This window comes from Salmo trutta, chromosome 4 (assembly GCF_901001165.1).
Source record: "Salmo trutta chromosome 4, fSalTru1.1, whole genome shotgun sequence".
Lineage (NCBI taxonomy): Eukaryota > Metazoa > Chordata > Actinopteri > Salmoniformes > Salmonidae > Salmo > Salmo trutta.
The window spans coordinates 6,842,978-6,861,594 of record NC_042960.1 but is presented as its reverse complement, the minus strand read 5'-3'; the positions used below and the strand labels follow the sequence as shown (position 1 = coordinate 6,861,594).

General features: G+C 40.0%; 2 protein-coding genes across 2 annotated transcripts; one reads left to right on the top strand and one right to left on the bottom strand.

Annotated features, from left to right (window-relative positions):
• Nucleotides 1–1,008: 1,008 nt before the first annotated feature.
• LOC115191764 (probable E3 ubiquitin-protein ligase HERC6) lies at nucleotides 1,009–10,627 on the bottom strand. The gene is made up of 23 exons (XM_029749666.1): nucleotides 10,366–10,627; nucleotides 9,585–9,741; nucleotides 9,356–9,438; nucleotides 8,713–8,940; nucleotides 8,438–8,529; nucleotides 7,246–7,373; nucleotides 6,968–7,125; nucleotides 6,733–6,782; nucleotides 6,520–6,611; nucleotides 6,276–6,335; nucleotides 5,898–5,994; nucleotides 5,612–5,795; nucleotides 5,239–5,393; nucleotides 4,925–5,047; nucleotides 4,626–4,724; nucleotides 4,304–4,483; nucleotides 3,954–4,094; nucleotides 3,375–3,541; nucleotides 3,203–3,272; nucleotides 3,044–3,114; nucleotides 2,498–2,681; nucleotides 2,101–2,203; nucleotides 1,009–1,728 (listed from the first exon to the last, which is right to left on the bottom strand). The coding sequence occupies exons 1-23, from the start codon at nucleotides 10,583–10,585 to the stop codon at nucleotides 1,517–1,519; spliced, it is 3,054 nt and encodes a 1,017-aa protein (XP_029605526.1). The 5' UTR covers nucleotides 10,586–10,627; the 3' UTR covers nucleotides 1,009–1,516.
• Nucleotides 10,628–13,102: 2,475 nt separating this feature from the next.
• LOC115191766 (uncharacterized) lies at nucleotides 13,103–15,111 on the top strand. The gene is made up of 5 exons (XM_029749668.1): nucleotides 13,103–13,450; nucleotides 13,997–14,337; nucleotides 14,414–14,518; nucleotides 14,630–14,814; nucleotides 15,038–15,111. Exons 1-5 carry the CDS (start codon nucleotides 13,432–13,434, stop codon nucleotides 15,075–15,077), a joined length of 690 nt encoding a protein of 229 aa, XP_029605528.1. The 5' UTR covers nucleotides 13,103–13,431; the 3' UTR covers nucleotides 15,078–15,111.
• The last annotated feature ends 3,506 nt before the right edge of the window (nucleotides 15,112–18,617 follow it).

The window sequence follows — 18,617 nt, the reverse complement described above, 5'->3', positions numbered from 1 at the left end:
TTTAATGACACTGCTAGTTTAGGTTAACTGTTTTGAACTCCAAGCACAATTCATTTACTTAAGCATTAATCATGCAAACCCATAAATTATTTTATGTGGCATGGTGTCAGTGAGATTCAAACCTATGATCTTCTGCTCTCCAGCCATGGAATTAGTCCACTGCACCACTAGGATAGAGCAAGCATGCCATGTTTTTTTAACTCATAGAAAGCTGTTCATTTTAGTCTATTCAAACAGACCCCATTTCAAAGGAAACAAGCACTCGTTAAGATCAGGTGTGGCCAATTAGTGGGTGCATCCGACACACCCGAACACACTTAACAATATAGAGGATAGAGAACTGTGTTGATGCTGGGAATGGAATGTATATGTTTTTAAATAACATTCTTCCAACGTTCTTTGAATGTTACTATGTGTTCTTGTTGTGTTTATGGAAAGTTTTCTTAATGTTCTGAGAACATTACTTTAAATAGAACCATGAAGAAACCTGCAGAAAACGTTATGTAAAGTACTGGAATTCCCCACAGAAAAACATTGTTTCTTAATGTTCTCTAAACCTCCGAGAACATGACTGAATAGAATATGAGGAAAACTGTTGAAAACGTTATGCTGAAGTACTGAAAATCCCACAGAAGAACATGTTTGTTTTTTTACTTTCTCTGAATGTTCTGAGAACATGACTTTAATTAAAACCATGATAAAACCTGTAAGAAGCGTTATGCTGAAGTCCTGAAATTCCCATGGAAGAATGTTGTTTCTTAACATTCTCTGAACCATTTGAGAACATTAATTTAAATAGAACCCTGAGGAAACCTGTAGGAAACGTTATGGGAAGGTTGTATGCAAAATACCATAGGGCAACCACGCTCTCACCAAGCTCTAAGAAACATATGGTTCTCAGAACGTTATGCGCTAGCTGGGAAGGTTATGCACGTTGTTGGAGAAACCACACCACTGCTCTGCATCGAAGTGCTGACAGTAGTTCCCATTGATAAAAAAAAAAAACACTTTGAGGTAAACGAATCATCTCCATTTATTAGATACATAAAGAATTATTCCGTCAATAAAACACAAGATACAGACATATGTCAAAAGATGATGCAGACGTGTCCAGAAAAAAAGGATGTTCACATGTAGAATTACATCAAACGCCACACTACATCAATAAAGAAAACATGCATAAATAAGTAGGCTCTTGAATGTATATTACTGAATGTATATTACTGAATAAGAATGTTATTTTTATATATCACACTCAGAATTAGAAGACATTAACTCAAGGAATGTTTTTTCTATAATAGGGTAGGCCTACATATCCTAGATTTGCCATTTTCACATTTTCAATAGAAAAGCCAAGGACAAAGGCAAAATGTAAAAGTTTGAAAAAAAGCGGCAAATCTGAACCTAGAAGGCGGCTATAACCAAAATCCTATGCTAAACTGAATAGATATATTGACATGTAAGAAACACATTGAATGAAATGATGAACACAGCAGTAGCCTATATATAGTGTCCATTACTCCTTCCAGAAGCCTCTGTTGTGGGCACATGCCTCTTTGAGCCTGGCCAGCAGCATCTCCTTGGAGGGGTAGATGGGCAGCAGCAGTAGGAAGTGGCAGGTAAGGGATTCTGGGAAATGTAGTTCAGTAGAGTTTTGCAGGACTGCCACAGTCATCTGGATCTTGTCCATGCCCAGGATAGGAACGCGATCACAGCCCGTCAGGAACACTGAGAAGGAAGGGAGAGAGAGTGAAAGGTAGACAGAAAGGGAAGAAATATAGTGAATGTCATTGTGTGGCAGGTAGCCTAGTGATTAAGAGCATTGGGCCAGCAACCAAAACATCCCTGGTTCAAATCCTTGAGCAGACTAGGTGAAAAGTATGTTGTGTCCTTGATCAAGGCACTTAACCCTAATTGCTCCTGTAAGTTACTCTGGATAAGTGTCTGCTAATTACTAAAATGTGTTCAGACAAAAATGTGTACATTTTTATGTAGAACAGGAAGTTCAAATATGCAGACAAAACTCTGAAGCAGCATTATGAAAGATTGTATGGTTCCTCCAGTTTTACTCAACCGAGAGCAATTTAGTGCCATACTTACGGAGAAAAGCTTTCTTTTGTTTGTCTGTCAGTTCCTCAAAAGCCTCCCAGAATGTGACGATGTTGGGATGTCTGGCATGGTACTCTCCATCATACACAGTGTTCTGGGCATACAAACCAAACAAATGGCAGCAATAATTAAACAATATTAAACTCACACGCCATTTAAACGATTCACCACTCAACGTCACACAGTATGTCACAAAGCACCATGTATAGCTAGGCAATGTATAGCACATTATCTCCTAGTTCCAGTCCTAACTTGAGAAATGTACCCATAACTTGACATCAAAGCAAATCCCCCATCGATATAAATGCATCAACACATTGATTGATTTATGCCCTAATTTCTCAAGTCAGCACCCAGCCCCACACTGAGTAATGAATGATGGTTGTACCTGTTTGAGCGTGTCCCAGTCGTAGTCCTCTTTCCCCACCATGACTCCCCTGAGCTCCTCAGGCTGGAACAACTCCACCACGTCCCTGTCACACACCTTGAAGAAGCCTCTCCTGAACTCTTCAAACACCTTCTCCACTGATCGGTTGAAGGCAAGGTTCACGTAGGCATCAACAAACTGCTTCCTGTCAAAATAATGAATTGTATTTTAATATTTTTTAAAACAGAACAAGCAGAAAGCCTGCTTGTTGTAACTTCTAAAATGTCAACCTTGTATTATGCATTACAGATGTAAGACCGTAATGTGAGCCAGTTTGCTACAGCAGGAAAATAATCCTGCAGCAACAGAAAATGTGAATTATAATTAACGGACATTTTTGTAGGGGTTGATACATTTTTCATAAGGGAAAATCAAGTCTGAAGCCTTTTTAACATAAAATATATACTACACTTTTAAAATGTCCGGCATTGCAGGAAAGTTCTCCTGCAACAGAGTGATCAAATTCAGATCTTACATCTGTAGGAGTAAATGTTGCTGTAGACTTACTTGTTAGTACTTGTGACTGGTTTTCCTGTTTCTTTGGGATCAAGCTCCACCTTCTGGTCATCCCAGATCACCTGATGAAAATAAACAGTTTTACCACTATTCACATATTGTATCTAGTGATATTTCACAGCTCAAGTTTGAATGCAATACAATACATATGGTGAAGGTCATGTCCAGGTTTTCTTCAACATCATCATCAGTGTAGTCCTCCAAGAGGTACCGCAAACTCCTTCAATTACAATGAAAATAAATTAATGTTTAAACATTTTAATCCATTTCTAAGGGATACCAATTCAATGCTAAAATTTACATTCTAAAATACAAAACGTACCCTCCCACAACAGGGTCAAACTCTCTCAGGTCCTCCAGTGAGGGCTTGACCCCCACCATCTTCTTGAACAGGGCCAGAGGGAAGGGCAGGTGTACAATGTTGTGGTTGTACAGGGCCATGCCACACAAGACACCAAACAGGAAGTAGCTCTTTTCCTCCACTCTGGGCTGGTAGTAAGGGTAGGTGGCACATGAGTCAAGGCAGAGATCAAGAATAAACAAGAGCAGGCACCATTCTTCTTCAACTAACTTCTATCTCCTTTGTTGTATTATGTTGTTGTCTGTGTACTGAAATTCAGCTTTTAGCTGTGAATGTGTACAATTATAAAACCTTCGTACCTCAGGGGGAGAGTAGGGAGTGATGGTGATTATAATTGGACACAATGCTATATTGGTTGATACAGTGTAGATAGTGGCACTACTGTAGTGGTTGAATCTCTTTTTGTTGCTATTAACTGACTTAAGTATTTTTGATTGTTTTTAGAATATTATTCCATTACTCACCTATTTTAATTTGCTTGAGAGTGAAGTGATTTATTATACAGTAATGAAATCGCAATTCCCTACTTCTAGTTCTTACCTTGGCAGGGAACCAGACCAGTGTCTTGGTGTCGTTGTACATGAACATCTCAGACTCTGCTGCCAACAGCTCTTCAAACACATGGAGGAAAAAGTCCCTTTTGTTGACGAGCGACAGCTTCATGTCCTCCACAAACTGCACCTGATGGATACAGTAAGATAGGCCACATTTAGGTTGAGTTCTAGTCTCTACCACTGGGCACAGACGTCAATTCAATGTCTATTCCACGTTGTTTCACTGGAACCAACGTTGATTCAACCAGATTAGTTGAGTTGTAACATTCAGTCTCAGGGATAACTATTTGAATGTTACTTTGTTGTCCCTTTTGAATTGACAAAAACATTTTTTACCACAAGTTCTCTCTTGAAGTAATCATGATCTGCAGCACCCAGTTGTCTGAAGGTGTCTTCGATGAGTGACGGGCGCCTTAAGGTCAACTGGAAGACTGGAGCAGGGGGAGATTCTGGGTCGTTTGTGAACGTTCCAGGAGGACACATCACTGTTAGCCGGTGGGTGAGTTTGTGAACCTCCTGCAATATATAAACATACACTATTTTAAGTATATAGAATTATATACCAGCTTGGGGAACCACTATGTAAGGTATACATAAATAAGGGTCAATCAAATATTATAAAGAAGCCATATTAATTTTAAGTGGAATAATAGTTTACCTTTGTAAAATGTGCATGAATGTTGAAAACAGCCATCTTGCATATCAGATTCAACACAAATGGGAAACGGCAGAAGATGACAGGTGTCTCCTCCGTATCCTAGAAGTGACACACAGAAAAAAAGGGGTAATATCGCAACAATTGATATGGGTCTCATTTCTTTCATATGCTCTGAAGTCAAAGCTGATGCCCAGTGGGGAGCCACCATATGGCTTTTCCCCCTCATCTTTTAAGAACAAACTGAGAGGGCCAAGTTATCATTTTCAAATTTAGAGATGGTTATTATGTTATTTTATTACCTCCCTTGTTGACCAAATACGCCAAAGCTTCACGTCCTCCCAAGGAATGACGTTACCGATGATCTCTTCCACATAAAAGGTACTGGCTGGAACTTTCTGGATTCTTCCAGCCCTTTTGTTTGCCTTTGATATAACATAATGATACATTTCTACATTCCATCACAAATGTATTATCTGCAATAATTAGGAATTATTTACGATGAAGGACTGAACGGTTAATGAATTATGTTGGAGGATGATCAACTATTGACAGAAATATAGAAAATGATCAAATGCATAAAAATGATTGACAAGCAAGGTGCATGGACACTGACTTTGTGGAGCGGCTTGAGGAGTTGTAGCAAGAGTTTGACTCCAGGGTTGTGGGTAACCAGAAGACCGTTCCTCAGCAGGAATGACAGGGCATTCTTCCACATCAGAATGTGCTTAGTCATGATGGAAGGCTCCAGTGACGACGACCACCAGTCTTCTAGAATACAGTAGAAAATGAAGTGCATTATATGACCTTATTGTAAATTACAATAATGTTTGCATTTCATGATATTGCCAAATAATGATTATATCTCAGTGTATACACTGGTTATGTAGCGTCAGCCATGGTTCAATTATAATAAAATTCTAGTCATTTTTAACTGATGCAAAATGTGATTATTAGCTGATGATTGGAAAAGGTCAAGGGTTATTTACTTAAAGTTTTCATGGCCGTTTCGTTCAGATGGTTGTTGATAAATACTGCTAAAGTCATGACCATGTTCATGACGTTGTGGTCCTCGTGGAGAAGAGAGATTGTGGGTAGTATCAGAAAAATCTCTGGTGACTTGATGATAGCTGCAGAAAAGCAAAGATGTTCCACCAGTGGCACAATGTTGACCTATTTGGAAAAATAACAGAGAAATTAGGAGAGTAACATTTAGTTCTGTTCTAAATATATATTGATTTAACATATGGGGTTAAAGAGTAAGTTGATCTTAACTGCTTTCCTAATCCAAGGTATGTTCAGTAGCTGGTCGAAAACTTGGCTAGCAGCCTCTAGGTCCACTGTCAAAGCTCCTGCTGCTTGTGGAATCTCACTGGTCATAAGAAACAGAGGGCATAGCATTAGAAACAGAGGGCATAGCATTAGAAACAGAGGGCATAGCATTAGAAACAGAGGGCATAGCATTAGAAACAGAGGGCATAGCATTAGAAACAGATGGCATAGCATTAGAAACAGATGGCATAGCATTAGAAACAGAGGGCATAGCATTAGAAACAGAGGGCATAGCATTAGCAAGAACACAACATAGGCCTAACTGTATACAGACAGTGTTCATTTCAAACTATCCAAACCTTCCATTTTAAAATCGCTTACCTGGCTTTGGTGAAACTTGCCACAAGACTTGAACTTGTTGAGAACATCAAGGATATTTCTCTGTTGGAACAAATGTGGACACATTTAATGTTTCAGTACAATTATACTATAAGAAATACAACTGTAAAATAAATGTTGTTTATTTCATTTTGAGTTAGCTAGAAAATAAATAAACACGAACAAAGAACCTTTGTCTACGGTAGATTTATGTTTTAATATTCAATGTAAATAATAACAAATTAACCTTTCCGCCTCTGCATTTCCTTGCTCCATCGTCAGCCATTTTTGCAGCTTGGCTTTATCTAACCTCCCGATTGGCTGTTCTCTTTCAGAACTCTACAAAGGCAGATAAAGCAATATAATAAATGCACATATCTCAAACATGAATTATCTGCTTGAGACATTTAGAATGTTCCAGTCTCCCTTTTACAGAGGTATAAAAGGTCAGAAACATTACCTCAGCAGTGTAAATGAAGTTTGAATTCCATCCCACTGATATCTTCATGTCTGATTTTAAAAAAAAAAAGCAAAATGTACAGAAGAGGTTGTAGGTACATCAAGTCTCGTTATGTATGTGTTCTAATTCAGTCACCCAAATACTAGATAGTCGGTATGTAGATGAATAATAGATCTGAATAGAATCAAATACAAAATAGAATAGAAGACAATAAAATAGACATTGTATCCGGTACCGTTGTGTGTGACTGTCGCTGTCCCACCAGGAGCCCTTTTCAGCAGTACTGAGGTGGGTCGCAAGCTGCCCTCCGTAATGCCAGTCCCTAGCTGACCTTTGACCCCACTGCCAAAGGCCCAGAGTTGACCTGAGGACGCCAGCACCAGGGTGTGATGGCTGGCAGAGTTACAGTAAGACAAAAAAACAGTCAGACTGAGAATGTTCAAGATTGGTTTCCTATCTGTTTATTATATGTGTATATATGTGTATAAGTAGCATTATGCTGTTGGTCATTACCTGCCACATGCTATCTGTGAGACCAGTCCATCCATACCCTCTACCAGTTTGGGTAGGAGTTCGTTAGCTGAGGCGTTGTGCCCAAGCTGGCCTCGGCTTCCCTCTCCAAAGGTGAACACCTGTCCACCCTAAAGACCCAGAACCAGTTGTTGACATGTCAAGGCCCAGAGTTGTTCCTGGTCTAGTCAGGTCAGGGCCCTAATCACTTCTCTAAGAGACAGTATAATAGTATTGAAGGGTCGACACACTGGACTGGCCTTTACTCTGGTAGCCCTGAGGCTTGATCTGTATTAACAGCCATAATCAGTACATATTCTGTATTACCTGTGTTTTCTATTCTGTAATATAACTGCAACTTCTCATTTAGTATGAGACTGTATTCATGCACTCAGATAACAACTTGTATGGTTCATTGTGTATCAAGACACTTGATTGTTTGTTTTTCACCTCTGTTCAAGGTCCTTTTGTATAACTGGCTTTATTTACCAACATGTGATGAATTGTACCTTCGAGAGGTTGCTGACTTTGTGTGCAGAACTATCTCCCAGTGGGGACACTGTTTAGGACGTTAAATACTTTTTCTGAACTTAATGAACTGCCGTAGTATTTGTCTCCTTTCAAACCAATATCTCCCTTGGAGCCTTCAATAAAAAGCCTGTAATAGTGTGATACCTTGGTGAGAACAAAAGTGTCCATCTCCACGGTAATAGTATGATACCTTGGTGAGAACAGCAGAATGTGCCTCTCCACAGTAATAGTATGATACCTTGGTGAGAACAGCAGTGACCCTCTCCACGGTAATAGTATGATACCTTGGTGAGAACAGCAGAATGTGCCTCTCCACAGTAATAGTATGATACCTTGGTGAGAACAGCAGAATGTGCCTCTCCACAGTAATAGTATGATACCTTGGTGAGAACAGCAGAATGTGCCTCTCCACAGTAATAGTATGATACCTTGGTGAGAACAGCAGAATGTGCCTCTCCACAGTAATAGTATGATACCTTGGTGAGAACAGCAGTGTGCCTCTCCACAGTAATATTATGATTCCTTGGTGAGAACAGCAGAATGTGCCTCTCCACAGTAATAGAACGATACCTTGGTGAGAACAGCAGTGTGCCTCTCCACAGTAAAAGTATGATACCTTGGTGAGAACAGCAGAATGTGCCTCTCCACAGTAATATTATGATACCTTGGTGAGAACAGCAGAATGTGCCTCTCCACAGCTGATGAAGGAAACCCCCAAGACTCTGAGAGCAGGCACAGCACAGATGTTGAACCGGCCTGGCAGGGGGAACAAGCATCATACAAGCATCATGCAATGTTCCCACTCATTATAATACATCTGTAAAATGACTTAGTGGTTATAACAAAGGAATCCAAGTTGAAATGAGAAAATGCTGGTGGATAAGCCTGATTAGCTTTTTATACAATTAGCATACGAAGAGAGGTAGAGTGCCGTAGTACCTTTCTCATCCACACGGTTGAGTCCCAGCTGCCCAGCCCTGTTCGCCCCACAGCAGTAGACCAGGCCTGGGAGGGTGAGGGCCAGAGTGTGGGTTCCTCCGGCTGCTACCTGGGTCACTGGGACCCCTGTGAGGGAGCGCACCAGGGCAGGTATGGGCTGCAGAGGGACTCCCTTCCCCAGGCCCAGCTGTCCATGACTGTTAAGACCCCATGAGAACACCTGTCCTCCTGTAGAAGACAAAAAAATTACATATTACATTACAATTACATCACAATTCCAGAGTTACATTCTTTCCTAATAAATATCATCTCACTGTCCTTTTGATGTTCACACATAGAAAAAAAAGGGTTCCAAAAGAGTTCTTCTGTCCCTGTAGGATATGCCTTTTTGGCTCCAGGTAGAGCACTTTTGGGTTCCATGTAGAACTTTGAGACAAAGGTTTGACATGGAACTCAAAATGATTCTACCTGGAACCAAAAACTCTTATCCAATGCGTTCTCCAATGGGGACAGCTGAATAAGCCTTTTAGGTTTAAGACAGCACCTTTTTTTCTAAGTGTAGTCTAACTGATGCATGTGGTTATCATAGTTTAGATGGAATGTAGTCTGTGTGAGGAACATCAGTAGGTACAGTACGTTATACCTTTAGTCAAGGCCAAAGAATGGGAATTTCCACAAGCAACCTGTATCACTGTTATCGGCAAGGGTGAAGGTATTGGAACTGGTCTGTAAAGAAAAGGAGACATCTAGTATATATTGTCTTTGTTAGTGATCAGTGGAATCCAAGAGGGCTCTCATCACTTGACAATGTAAATCATGGATGATATTTCACTATCAAGATCTATTCCAAGTTGAAGTTGAGGTTTCCTTGCCTTGGCCTGGGGACTTTGGAGACAGTAGTAGGGGCGATGCCCAGCTGTCCCTCACCCCCTGCCCCCCAGGAGTAGACCTGTCCTGATGCGCACACAGCTACAGAGTGGTCCTGACCACAAGCCACAGAGACCACTGCCCCCAGACCCTCCACTGGGGCTGAAACGGGTAGAACACACAGTTTTATTTGGAAGTCCTGTCTTGGAAAGGGTTAAATACCATTACATTTGGATTCCCTGGTGCCACTAGGGCAGTTTAACACCCTGATGATAAATGAGTTCACCGAGGTGTGCAATTGTTTTGATTGACTTTAATAATTTGTTTATGATACCTGTGATGTTACATGTTCTAATGTAATGTACTTGTTACTGTATCTTGTATCTTGTAGTTTTATATTTAATGTCCTCAGGACACCATTGACTAAATGAAAGTTCATAATCTTGAGGATGACGTAAATTACATAACAACAGTTAACTTTCGTTCCTCTAACTTTGATTGAGAAACGAAACTGAAACCCAACTGTGAGTCTATGTTGTAGTTTTATTGAGGGATAGCGTACCCATTTCTGAAAGTTGTGGTAAATCTCACTAGGCTAAATATAGGCTACTATACATTTTAATATAATCTGTAATTATGAACAATATTGTGAACAGAAAATGTTAGCATAATGATAAATAATAAAATAATTCTAATTCAAGCATCCTTTTAGCCGCACTTTAATCCTAAATAGCCTACATAGCGATCCTTGCACCCAAATAGTCAGATATAATTAAATTGTCTTACTTGGTAGTATTGAATCTCTGTTCTTCTGTCTACCAAGTTGTCCCTTTGAGTTGCGCCCGCATGATAGGATCCTGCCATCTACCGTGAGAAATAAAGTGTGTTGCTCCCCACAAGTAATTTCTGTGACTTTATCAGAGAATATATTCCCTGCTGTAGGAACAGACACATTCTCAAAGTTTAGACCAAACTGTCCACTCGAACCGTCTCCCCAGCAGAACATGATGATGTGACGATTGACTGATGAATGACTAAAGTGAGGTCCACCTAGGATGACTATATAGGGCACTACCTGTGTGCGTGTGCGTGCGCATATGCCTGTGTGCGCGCATGTGCCTATGTGTGAGCTACTTTTAGTAAAATATCAGAAGGCATTCAATCCGATTTGCAGTAGTTATCAATGATCACTGATTTACCAGATTGTATGCACTGCATAATTGATTGGACCCCCATAATGAAAATGTAAACAGTTTGCGTTTATTAGCCCCAATTACCTTATCTGAGGAACGCTCAGCTATCTGATCGATAAAGTATGATTCGCTTTCATTAATTTCGTTTATCATTCTTTGGCCAATCAGCAGCACAGAACGAGGGGTCCGAGCCTCCGACGGTCGTCACTAGTAACCACATCCATAAAGTCATAATTATGTCTAAACCGTTGACGTCACCAAACCCGGGCTTTGATTTTATCTCAGCCACGAGTCTTTTGACCTGCTGCAATGAATACTCCAAACATGAGCCCTGGCCTGCCCTGCCTTTTTAGTGCTGCCTAAAACCAGCAGTTATGTGTACGGTGGCACTTTAGGAGCCGGAGTCAAAGTGGCTTTCCAAAGTCATTTTGGAGTTGTCCCCAAAAAGTATATTTCGGCGCGCTGGCGACTGTTCCTTCTCCGAGGGAGAGAGCGCAAACAGATAGCGCTTTGTTTCTGAGTGTAGGCTAATATTGCAGTGGTGGTTCGTGGTTTTCTGTAAAAATGAATGCAACAGGCCCTGTGCTTCTCTGGAGGATCTAGCAAGATAGCGAAGCATTGCATCAATGACAGTATGACGATAATGAACATGTCTAACTTGCACCGCTATGCAATTATTAAGAGACTAGATACAAATAGCTAATCCTGGCGACCAATGTTCTAGCATTAATTAATTGAAGCAAGCAGATCAGAGATGTCAAGGTGGTACCCAAGAATATGCTACAGTATGTGTATAGTGTAATAACAACTACCAGTAGACCTTCTAAATTATGAACATTTAGTCAATCAAATAATTACTCTGTAAAACGAGGAATGCAGTTACTCTATTTAACTAATAGGATGAAATAATCGACACTCAAACAATTACAGTGTACATGAAACATACATTACTGAATAACACGGAGTATTTGACTATCACCAATAGGCTAAAACAACGTGGTAACATGTGTCTTCAGTTCAGAATAGTCTCTATGAGAAAACACAATGTGTGTCTGATACACACAGGAGCTTGGTAGCAAGTTCTCAAAGTATGAACAAATTCACTGTCCTTTTAACCAAATTCAAGCAGAAACTCACGCCCAACCTGAATTAACATTTCTTTGCACTTTGCTAGTTAAAATAAGACAGGAAAACACAGCCAGATTCAAATCTAATCAACTCAATGTAAATGATAGGAGCGCATCGTTGTGTTGCTCCCAGTTTGAAGTATCCGCTACCGGATGAACAAAATAACACTCCCTGTAACAATAAATCCACGGCACTTACAGTACCAAAAAATATATACAAATTCGTAGCTCTTTGTGAAATCTTGAAAAATTCAAACAGGACAATTTCATTCACACAGTAACATTAATTTCATTGATTCATGTTTTCATCTGTCTTCACACCTCTCCTGGCGTCAGTGACCCAAGGACTTCCATGAGAACGTCTCTTCTTAAGATCGCCACACCCTTATCTACTGGGTGAAATACCACAGTGTGCCATCACAGCAGCAAGATTTGGGACCTGTTACCACAAGAAAAGGGCAACCAGTGAAGAACAAACACCATTGTAAATACAACCTATATTTATGTTTATTTCTTTTCCCTTTTGTACTTTAACTATTTGCACATCATTACAACACTGTATATAGACATCATATGACATTTGAAATGTCTTTATTCTTCTGGAACTTTTGTGAGTGTAATGTTTCCTGTTCACTTTTGATTGTTTATTTCACTTTTGTTTATTATCTATTTCACTTGCTTTGGCAATGTAAGCATATGTTTCCCATGCCAATAAAGCCCCTTAAATTGAATTAAAGGTATGTTTGACCCTTGTGATAGGCCACAGATGGTCTTCCATCCAGACAATGCAATAAATCGTGATTGAGTCATCATGCTGGGCCTCGCACACCAGCCAGTCACCAGTGGCGAGTATATCACCTTCTCTCATTCTTCCACTACAGTCGTCATTCATGGAAAACAAATGAAAAATCAAATGGCCTATGCGGAGCGTCGAAACTTTTTGTTGTTGTTTTTACCGATGCCTGTTTATTCATAAAAAAACGAAGATAGTAAATATCATTAATCACAATGGTTAACCTATGCAAATTAAATAGGAAAACATTTCAAGCTTATCAATAGGATTACATTTAGCTGAATTGGGTACTGTCACGACTTCCACCGAAGGGGGTTCCTCTCCCTGTTAGGGCGGCGCTCGGCGGTCGGCGTCGCCGGCCTATTAGCCATCACCGATCCTTTTTTCCTTTTCCGTTTGTTTTGTCTGTGGTTCTTTCACACCTGGTTTCATTTGCTTTAATTGCTGTGTGTGTAATTACCCCTGTTGCCTGCCTAGGCTTGTGCGGGATTATTCATGTGATGTTGCGCCTTATTTGGGTTCGCGTATTATACCAAGTGTGTATAAGTTTAGGAGCGTTGTTCCTGTTTTTCTCCTTTTGTGAGTAACTGGTTTCTCTGTCAAGGGCGTTTACTTTGGTATTGTACCTGACCTGTATGTTTGTGGACTTGCCGATGAAATTAACGTATCTTGGACATCTCTGCTCTCCTGCGCTTGACTCCTTCACCTACCTCTAAACACAATATTGTCACAGGTACACATGCGGCTCAGGGAAAAATGTAAGAAAGGAAAACACAACCAGATTCTAATCTAATCAACTATTATTTAAGTGATAGGAGCGCACCCTTGTGTTGCGCCCTCTGAACTATCCGCAGTTTCCCTGTAATTATAAATCCATAACATCTGCAGTACAATAAAATGTATCTAAATTCATAGCTCTTTACGAACTCTTGAACAATCCAAACATGACAATTTAGTTCACACAGTAACGTTAATTTTGTTGATTCACGTTTTCATCTGTCTTCACACTTCTCCTGGTGTCAGTGAACTCAGGACTTCCATGGGGTTATTAACCTGTACCTCCACTCGGTACCGGTACCCCCTGTATATAGCCTCTTTATTTTTATTGTGTTACTTATTTTATTTATTAAATATTTTTAACTGTTTCTTGAACTGCATTGTTAAGGGCTTGTAAGTAAGCATTTCAGGGTAAGATCTAACTGTTGTATTTGGAGCATGTGACAAATAAAATATGATTTGACATAATCCGACATTTTAATATCTTCCATTGTCAATAGATATCCCTTTCCTACCCCCTCCTCCAGGTTTGGATGAGCGGACCAACCACACCCTCAAGACTGCCATGGGCAAGTCCCTTGACGGGTTCCAGGAATGGTGGGAGGGGAACCTGAAGTTCATTCTCTTTGCACAGAACAGCAGCGTCCAGGCCTCCAGAGAACTCACCCTATCGCCTGCTGTATGGACTGGAGCTGCAGCTGTATGGACTGGAGCTGCAGCTGTATGGACTGGAGCTGCAGCTGTATGGACTGGAGCTGCAGCTGTATGGACTGGAGCTGCAGCTGTATGGACTGGAGCTGCAGCTGTATGGACTGGCGCTGCAGCTGTATGGACTGGCGCTGCAGCTGTATGGACTGGCGCTGCAGCTGTATGGACTGTAGTATTTCAAATTTGTGATTGACTTAGTGTTTGTCTATTGCTATTTTTGTATAATGTACTTTCAGATCACTGAAACTCCACCTGATGTGGAAGTTGTGGAAACAGATCAGAAGGCCTTGGAGGACCACCTTCAGGCACGGACTGAGAAGGATGTGGAGGTTTTTGACCAGGTAAAAATGTATTGTCCGCTGTTAATTTAATTTCTGGCCCTCCAAGAGATATGTAAGTGTATTTGTAATAATATGACATAGAAATTGCATTTATTTATATTATCAATCAAGGTGACATTGAACATGGACAAGGCACAGGAGAAACAGAAGGAGAGCTACCGGAGGAAAATCAAGGAGGGGACCAAGAGCTTAGACATCCGGGCGAATGACTTGGTTTGGAAGAAGGACGAAAGGAAGGCGAGACCTGGGAAACCTTGCTGCTCTTTCGCTCCTTGCTGGGTTCGCTGTCTGTTAAGGTGAATATAAAAATCTCAGATGATAACTATTTGCGTTTGCCTCCTCACAGTGGGCGGCATCGCCATGCTGTCTGCAGTACCAACACTGGCCCGGAGGTTTCTCCAAATAGTCAATTTTAAGGCTAACCACTGGGACACAGTAAGTAACCTCCGCTGCCAGGTACTGTTAAGGTGTATGACACCACCCCAGAGTTTCTCTGACAACTCACCTCATCTTTTCCAGGGACCATCCCTTACCTCCCTCATCAACCCCACTGACATAAAAAATTAGATGGGTATCCTTTCTTTTCTGTCTGCAAATAACAATATTGGATGTCTAATCAAACATTTAAATTAAATAATTGAATAACTGTATTTTTGCATACCTGATCAGCCTGTAACCTGTTTGCTTGTTTACGTCTGTCTCCTACCCTGTTCGCTTTACTCTGCTCCTGTTCTCTGGGACCTGGGGGTTCTGGGGGTTCTGGGGGTTCTGCCTAACACCCAGAAATGGATCCACCTGATGTCCTTCATTACCAACCAACCAACTTTTCATTACATCTACAGCTACTGTTATTCATGTCATTATCTGCTAAGAAATGTTCTTGCTCTATCATACTGGGCACATAATGTGAGATTCACTAATTGCTCCTGTAAGTCGCTCTGGATAAGAGCATCTGCTAAATTACTGAAATGTGTAAATGTACAATCAAATATATTTGCATATGAATGAAGTAGAAATTAGCTGACTGTGATCTAAGGTAAATAACAATGTGTGGGGAGGACATCGACATATTTTTTTTGTTTTACCCCGATGCCTGTTTATTCATAAAAAGCAGATGATAGTAAATATCATTAATCACAATGGTTCGTCTATACAAATTAATAGGAAAACATTCTAAGATAATTAATAGGACTACATTTAGTCTAATTGGGAACAAATATAATGTGGGGAAAAGTCAAAGGAACCTAATCAATCTATTGCTTGTCAGATCCATAGAAAATCTAGGCCTTTATGTGTATCAAATCTGAAGGCGATTGTGACTAAATCAATGACAAATACAGCTGAAATGTTCAGGCTTCATGATCTGTCATCAAAACAGGCTGGAGTGTTTTCGGTTCCGTTTAGACTAAGGTTATGAGTAAGAACGCAACTGCACTGAAATGAATAGCCTTATTCAATGTGATTCTCCTAAATAATAAAGTGTCATATAATACAATTCTGTTACGGTTTGGTCTATGGATAGACCCATACCGATTTTATATTTTTGATCTATTGCTGTAAGCATAGCCTACCACTAATATTCTACATTGCAGAGCATTTAATTAAACAACCATATTTTCCTGTGATAGTAACACTTGCTTTTCATTTTAAAGTGAATGTTTTCATAAGCCTATAGGTCTACCAATAAATTATGTTGAGGCTGAGCAAGACCTTCGATAGGCTAGTAGACTATGCGGAAATAATCGTGGCGTTAATACCCTAGATCACTTTACATAATCTGGACCGTTGTTTTTCTACGGGGTAGCATATGCTTTTTACCTGTCTCTATAACAAAGGTTAGGCCTATAACCTCGCATGCCCCCTCAATTCAAGCCCTGCTTTTAACCGTAAGATATCTCCACGGAAATGTATAGCCTAAGGATTGCATGATGTCAGTTAAACCGTTAAACTGGGAACTGGGAACGAGGTCGAATCATGACATCAGTGATTTTCAGAGAAAAGATGTCCGAATTTCTGAATTGGAATTCCGAGTTGTATGACCATTCTAAACTATTTTTCCAAGTCTGAGCTAATTTTTTTCCAGAGTTCCCAGTTGTCATGAATGCACTGAAGTCGGAAGTCAGAGATTGCCGAGTTCCGAGTTGTTTTGAATGTGCCACTAGAGACCTAGACTACCTCTTATTTCTGAATAGGGCTACCTCCAACAAAGAAGCACTTGTGTCTGTATTGATTTGAGAAATAGGCATATCTTCACAGTAATGGTGGCTGGCTGCGATATCAACTAGCCTATTGAGGTGATGCGCCTATTTTAGCTAAATCGACAAATTAAATTGATTAGATTACTCCGGCAATGAAAAATGTTTTTTACTAAATCATGTAGATGTTTGTAAGGCGTTCATGTTGAGATCTTTAATAATAAACTAAACAGTCACTTAAACTTGACGCGTGTAACATGTAGACATTTTTAAGGCGTTCGTGGTAAGATTGTTCATAATAGATCTACAAGCGAACTGACAGGTGACGTGTCAGCGCCACGTTACACGACGTGAACACTACGTATACATAACGTGTACGTGTGACGTGAACGTGTCGGCAGTTTGACACCATAGAAAAAAAGTTGTCTCCGTTGACAGTCCATGTTAATTCATGACGGTATTTTATGGCACTAGGAAGACATTGGGTGACTTCGTGAGAGATATCAGTAGCTTCACCTGGCTTAATTCCGGCACTGATCACCCCCCCATAGCCTGCCCCATTCCGCCCACCTGAAACCCTCTTCCCCAAAGCTAAAGTGTGTGTTTTTTTTGTTGTCTTACAGCCTGCAATGGCATTTAAGGGTCATAGTGAGGTCTGAAGTTGAAGCTCATTTACTGCATTTCTATACAATTTAATACCTCAAAAATGGTTTAGAAATATTGTGTAAAAAAAATTCTGAACCTATGTCAGAACGGCAGTATGCACCACTCCACAGGAAACAGCAATTGTCTTCTTTAGATTCAGGCAATCAATAGGAGCTGGAGCAGGTCTGTCTGTAGAAAATAGATTTCACTGATTTTTAAATCTTTTTTTAAATCTTTGACTAAATAATGATTTGACATTAAATGATTAGATCTACTCATACTGTCTGCTTCAAACATATCAAATGTACTACTTTTCTTTAAAAGATACCAACTATTAACGACAGAGAACCAAACACATTAACATGCTAATTTTTGTGTATACAGAATTGGACCATTATCCTGTCCTGCTAAGCAGTCAAAATGTAACGAGTACTTTTGGGTGCTAGGGTAAATGTATGGAGTAAAAAGTACATTATTTTCTTTAGGAATGTAGTGAAGTAAAAGTAAAAATATAAATAGTAAAGTACAGATAACCCCCCCCAAAAATACTTTAGTACTTTAAAGTATTTTTACTTAAGTACTTTACGCCACTGGACACAACTGTAAAAGCAACACAGCATGAAAAGAAAAGAAAACTTCAGTTGACATTTTCCTCCAAACAGAAACGTATGCCACAATGGGCATAGCCTGAGTAAACAAAAATATCAGGCTGACACATATGCAGTGGGACAAGGGCCAGGTAAATAAAGTATCTTAAACAAACAAACAAACACACCAGCTAGCCCATTTGGTTCCTTGGCAGTTGAGGGAATGTACATTTTTGCTGACACATTTTGAGCCTGTAATTGAAATCACAAATGCTGACGCTCCAGATACTCAACTAGTCTAAAGAAGGCCATTTTTATTGCTTCTTTAATTAGGACAACAGTTTTCAGCTCTGCTAACATAATTGAAAAAGGGTTTTCTAATGATCAATTAGCCTTTTAAAATGATAAACTTGGATTAGCTAACACAACGTGCCATTGGAACACAGGAGTCAGGGGCGAAAATCTGATATCAACTTTGGAGGGGACAATTACATGAAATTTTCTCAAGAGCAATTCCTGAGGGGGACACCAAAAGTAGTGCTGTAACACATAGCCTACATTGTAATATGGTAAATGTATATTGAGGAACCAAAGAAATAAGGTGTTTGCCGTACTCCTAACTACCGGTACCCAAAACTACACAACTAATCACAACAGCAATACCATTGCCTT